At 40.5% G+C, this 5,415-nt stretch overlaps 1 protein-coding gene across 4 annotated transcripts in view; it reads right to left on the minus strand.

The window, feature by feature from the left end:
* The window catches only part of fggy (FGGY carbohydrate kinase domain containing), a 12,613-nt gene extending 7,555 nt beyond the window's left edge, over positions 1 to 5,058 (minus strand). For 3 of the 4 annotated variants that reach the window (XM_020618403.1, XM_020618400.1, XM_020618404.1), the window contains exons 1-8: positions 4,965 to 5,058; positions 4,463 to 4,723; positions 3,307 to 3,418; positions 2,540 to 2,691; positions 2,218 to 2,306; positions 1,693 to 1,808; positions 1,391 to 1,519; positions 28 to 131 (exon numbers count right to left, since the gene is read on the minus strand). In XM_020618403.1, coding sequence (XP_020474059.1) covers positions 28 to 131; positions 1,391 to 1,519; positions 1,693 to 1,808; positions 2,218 to 2,306; positions 2,540 to 2,691; positions 3,307 to 3,418; positions 4,463 to 4,645 — 885 coding nt within the window. In that variant the 5' untranslated portion in view covers positions 4,646 to 4,723; positions 4,965 to 5,058. The remainder of the gene's footprint in view (positions 1 to 27; positions 132 to 1,390; positions 1,520 to 1,692; positions 1,809 to 2,217; positions 2,307 to 2,539; positions 2,692 to 3,306; positions 3,419 to 4,462; positions 4,724 to 4,964) is intronic. The other variant, XM_020618402.1, reaches the window with a different exon arrangement.
* Between the last annotated feature and the right edge of the window lie 357 nt (positions 5,059 to 5,415).

Genomic DNA, 5,415 nt, shown 5'->3' on the forward strand with positions numbered 1-5,415 from the left:
AGTTCATTTAAGTTGTCTGTTACTTACCGCCATGTGGCAGGTTGACGTCCCACATATCATCGCCATGCGTGTGGAGATTGGGTGGTCCTCACAGGGCAAGTGAAAGCCTTTTACATCTGCACCGATCACACCTGGAATGAGCAGAATTACAGATGTCACATTTAATTGCAATCATATTAAGTCAATATCAGAATCTGTTTTCTACTGAGGAAAAAACATATTGTCAAAATGAAGGTTTTTGGTGTTACCTAATATAAAGTTGATAAAACTCCTGTAAAGATCCACCAGGGACGCAACGCAATGATTTGCAGATTGAAAGCTTTAAATCCTTTAGAAGCGGCAGCGCCACTAACTGCTGAACTAATGTTTGTCAAGTTGGTTTGAGTTTAAGGTGGAAGATTAATGTACGTGCAGGGGCTGGGGGGTGTGCATCATTGTGTAAAACAACTAAATAATGAGTGACTGGCAGAGGTCACAGTCAGCGGTCAGAGGTCAGAGATGGTGAGCAGTGTAACTTGCAGAACAAAAACCAGAGGGTTAGGATTTCTGAGCCACCCTGAGACCTACTGCTGCACTGAAGCCAACAAAGCAGGCATAGATACAGTACACCACAGCATTAATTAGTAACTTTCCAAACTGGGACAACTTTGTTTCCTTTATGGTCCAGAACAAGATATCCTGGCAATTAGTGGCTCTGACTGTGGCTCAATCTGAGCAGAGCGCCTCACCCACTAATCACAGGGTTGGAGGTTTTGAGTTGCGGCTTCCCCCTGAGCACATATTGAAGTGTCTTTGAGCAAGACACTGAACCCCAGATTACTTCCTGATCAGGCCAGCTCCACAGCACGGTAGTTTGCTGCCATCATTTGTTTGTGAGTGAGAGGCAAATTATAAAGAGCTTTGCATTCTGAAAAAATGAATTGTTTCCCTTTCGCACACCCATGAGCTTTCACCTAGTGCCACCCTCAAATCAAACTGTTCATTTTGTTCATGTTCTATGATACTGAAAACTCCTGTGGTGTGTCCTAATGCGTTTGGTGAGTCCTGGACATTTCTAGCATTGTCATTATGCAAAGAAATCTAAAAATCTAACAAGCAAATTGTTATGAAAGTTTACAAAGAAGATGAACTTTTTCATATTTGATCCAGGAACTTTGCAACATGACATGTCAAAATGTCAACACTGGAAAAGAAACATGTAGTGTCAACATTAGACGTAAGCACCAGAGTGTGACAGATTAAAATGGTCACCTCACTACCTGCCATCCAGAACTTGCAAAGTCACATAATGCATATTAAAAAAAACAATGTATATATCGAACAATCACATCTTATTTGTAACAGCAGAAGACCTTTATATCCCAGGGATTGTGATACCAGTGTGTGATACCTAGCCCTCCAGCATGAGCATCAATAAGAGAAGCACCAACTGCAGTTCCTGGCGCCAAACCCAGATTTGCTGCTGCCTCCTGGGTGAGGCCGTTTCCCAACGGGTTCCCTGGGGAGCATGTTACACTGCCTGGATGACAGAAAACAGCACAGCTTAAGAAATGCATAGCTACTGTGTTTGGAAAGATCAAGAAATGAAGTGTCTGCAGTATTCTGTCACTTCTGCAGCATAAATTAGAATCTCATTGTTTAATGTCTAAACTAAAAGATGCTTTGAAGTAGTCATCTTTTTCTTTCTCTGACCTATTTTGGAAAAATTGTTTTCCAGGATGTCCTCCAGTCCAATGCTGGTCCAGAAGCTGCCATCCCACCCTTCTGGAGGGCAGTATGTCCATTTACACACCAGTGTACATAACGACCTGTGAAACAGTAGATATTTCACTAATATAGCCATAATTTTTAATATCTATTCAAAAACATTATATAATTTTAACACTATCTTGTGAAGGCCACAGTATAAAAAACACTTTGTCTGTGATAAGAGACATGGTCCTTTCTTGGTACACAGGACAACCCTGTTCATTCTTTTAAACAGACATTTGATACAAGGATAATATTTCAACTAGACAGCACAGCAGCCCAACAACTAACACCTTTTAAATACCAACAACACTTTGCAGATCACTGTCAATGGTTCATCTTTCTCAGTCCACCTCTGATAATTCTATTAGATACATATTCATATTAAACAATCAAAGAGAGTAGGTGACTCAGAGATAAAGGTTTAAATAATCTGCAGCCATGATGGCATCATCTAACTAAGTTCACCTTGTCAACGAGCCTGTTGCTTTCCAGGACAGGAAGTCTGGCAGGTCAAAAAAGTTAGCAGCTTTGTTCCAGCAGCTTTCTTTTAGATTCTGGAGAAGATGCAAAAAGGGAAGTGTAATAATGAACCTCTGATCAGGAGGAATAACAGTACATAAATGTACTGACTGGTCAGAACTAACCCATAAAGCACTTTGAGGCAATGCTAACATGTTCTGAAGAACCTATCTTCAGGCAGAGAGATAAAAAAGCAGGCAAAGATAAAACAGCAGCGGGCACATGCTGACCAGCCACAGATCAGTGGCTGGGCAGTGACCTAGCTCACCTCTTTGAGCCAGAGCAGCTTAGGGGGTTGCATCTCTGGTGACATGACCCCTCCCACCCTGCTCAGGACCTTGTGGCCAGTGTGGGTTATACGAGCAGCCTGCTCTGCAGCTCGATGGTCCATCCACATTACCACATTCTTTAGTCTGTCACCTGAAGACAAAGGGAGGTCAGTGTTGTAGTGGAAGCAAATAGCAGCATCCAGAAGAAAAAGGTGGATCTGGGGTGTTCTCAACATAAATCCACATCCAGGGTGGAACAGTCTTTCTTGGAAAGATTAGTGTACATTGAAAACAGCATAGCATTTTCTTCCCCCTGTGCTGATAAGTGCATTTATAAAAAAAAAAAATAAATAAAATAAAAGACTTTTTGTGTGGACTTCCTGTTTTCTTTGCACTTTGATTAACTAAAAAAAACAAACATGAAAACATGACCAGCTTCTGGGTTTCTCTTTTAAGTCTGACCCTGACCGCGGCCCTCGCTGTGAGGGAGGGGATTTTACCTTCACATTACGTTAGACTGAACCTGCTTCTCCTAGCAAACAGCTAACAATGGAAATCTTATATGCCAAAATGTCCCAAAAATCCATTAAGGCAAAATTTTACAACCTTTCACAAACATAATTAATTCTATTTTTAATAACCCATAATATGTACATATTATGGGTTATTATATGGGTTATATTATGTACATAGGTACATATTACAATACTTATACAATATTGTAAACAGTGCTGTGTAAAGTATTCAGGTCAGGTAATTCACTCACCATCCTGACTGACTGGCACCGGCTGGAAGGTTTGGTCCAAAACCACTAAAGAGCAGGTGGCATCAAAGCCAACGCCCCTCACCTGGTTCCTGTTCAAACCCTGGGTAACATTCTGGAACAGAAACACAGTGTAGTCTGAACAATCACTGCAATCCAGTGCTTTTAAACAGTTCATGTTGATAGAGAATACATGAGCAGGCACCGCATCATAGTTCAACACTGTGTGTCGCAATGGCACGATTATAATAAGAAAAATAAGCTCCGACTTACTTTCACATATGACCAGCATGTTTGAAAGACACTGACACATACAGTATGTTTTGTCCTCTCGGTCAGTGATTCCTAAGGAGCATCTTTATAGATGCTGTGAGTTTAATAATGTACAAATCCAAAAACAGAACGTATGAGTTTCTCAAAATAATATATGAACATACAGTATTTATGTTTAACAGGTATGATAAAGATCCAAATGGGATTACAAACAGCTGTGATGCTAATGTTTAATAAACCTGTCACAAAAAACAGTAAGCACACAACCTCTATCAACCTGAGGCAGCTGTGACACCTCGAAGGTGGTGAGTGTTGTAACTGACAGTGCATAAATGTTAGCAAATTAGCAAGATGAAATACAGTATTTGATATAATTAGCCAAAGGTAAGTTCACAGATACAGACATCTGCTAAATGTAACTGATAAACAGCTCAACAGTTATTAGCTAAAAGTTATGCATAAACTGCTTAAATATTCGCTAACGCAATGGATGATGGTTAAAATAAGTTTCTAAATGTAATCAATAAACATGTTTAATAACTAAAAATAATAATTAAAATAAAAGTAATGAAATTTAAGCTAAAAATAATGGTGAGACAGTTGCAGGGTTTTCCATCACTACTAGTGGTAGTTTCTAAACTTGACAAAACTAAACAGTGAACATTCAAATGTATGGGAAAAAAAATGTAATATCCGATTTTGCGTTGTCTTACTGAGTGTATGGGTCTATCTTTGTGTCTATTTTATTCCATAGATTATATTTGACACTTCATTGGGTCTATTTATCATAACATCCACATAAAAATCAATTGAAATGAACATATCTGACACATGAGGAGTGTGGGGCCTGCGATGGGCCACTTGGACTAAGGTCATCCCACTGTACCTTTACAACTGAGCAGCATTTCTCCCAGATCTCTGTGGAGGACTGGACATAGTGGTCAGCCTGGGGCTCCCAGATGCTGATATGCTCCTCTGCAGTCCTCTTCAGCACACCCTCTCTGGTCACCAGTGCAGCCCTGACACTGGCGGTGCCCACGTCCACTCCAACGTAATAGACCTCTGCCATGAGGAGCACGGCGGAGCAGGACAGGTCCCGGGGCTGATTATTAACCAAGATACACTGTCAGTGTCACCATTTCATGGACTGTTTCGAAAGAGATAGAAGTGGAACATAAATGTCAAAGCGTGTAGGCTATATATGGTTCGTTTGCTTTGAAGACTTCATTCATTTCATGAGCTGGTTTATCAGATAATGAAGTTGACCTCAAATCAGTGTGATAACGCAACGGGAAAGATTTTCACCACACGGAGTTTCATGTCAGATACACATGGTGTGCACCATAGCAGACATTTTACATCGTCTAATACAACATCTCCAAACTCACCGTCGGATCAAAATCTTACTCCAGCACAGAAAACATCACATCAGAGTTTTTCAAGCGTACTTTGAGCTGCAGACGGTGGCTGCGACGGAAGGCGAAAGCAGCCAAAAAGGGTGCAGTCGCATTTTTCTGTTGAGGCTTATAGTGTCCGAAACCAGACAAGTAAGCAACACATGGAGCAACATGAATGGGCTGTTTGTCTTTTTCTTTCTCATCTTCCCATCTCTGTAAAATTTACTACTATGTTGTGGAAAAACTACTGTACTACAAAGAAGGGATAGACACAGGCTAGAAGGGACAGTCTACTCTGGTAGAGGGAAATACCATAGACTTCTAAGCCTTATAGTAGATGCAAGATGGCTACAAGGTTAATTACAACACAAAAAAACTTTTTCCTACAATAGTCCATTGGGGCTAGCAAAAGAAATATTCATTGCCTGGTTAAAGAAGCAGA

This window comes from Monopterus albus, unplaced genomic scaffold (genome assembly GCF_001952655.1).
Source record: "Monopterus albus unplaced genomic scaffold, M_albus_1.0 scaffold204.1, whole genome shotgun sequence".
Taxonomy (NCBI): Eukaryota; Metazoa; Chordata; class Actinopteri; order Synbranchiformes; family Synbranchidae; genus Monopterus; species Monopterus albus.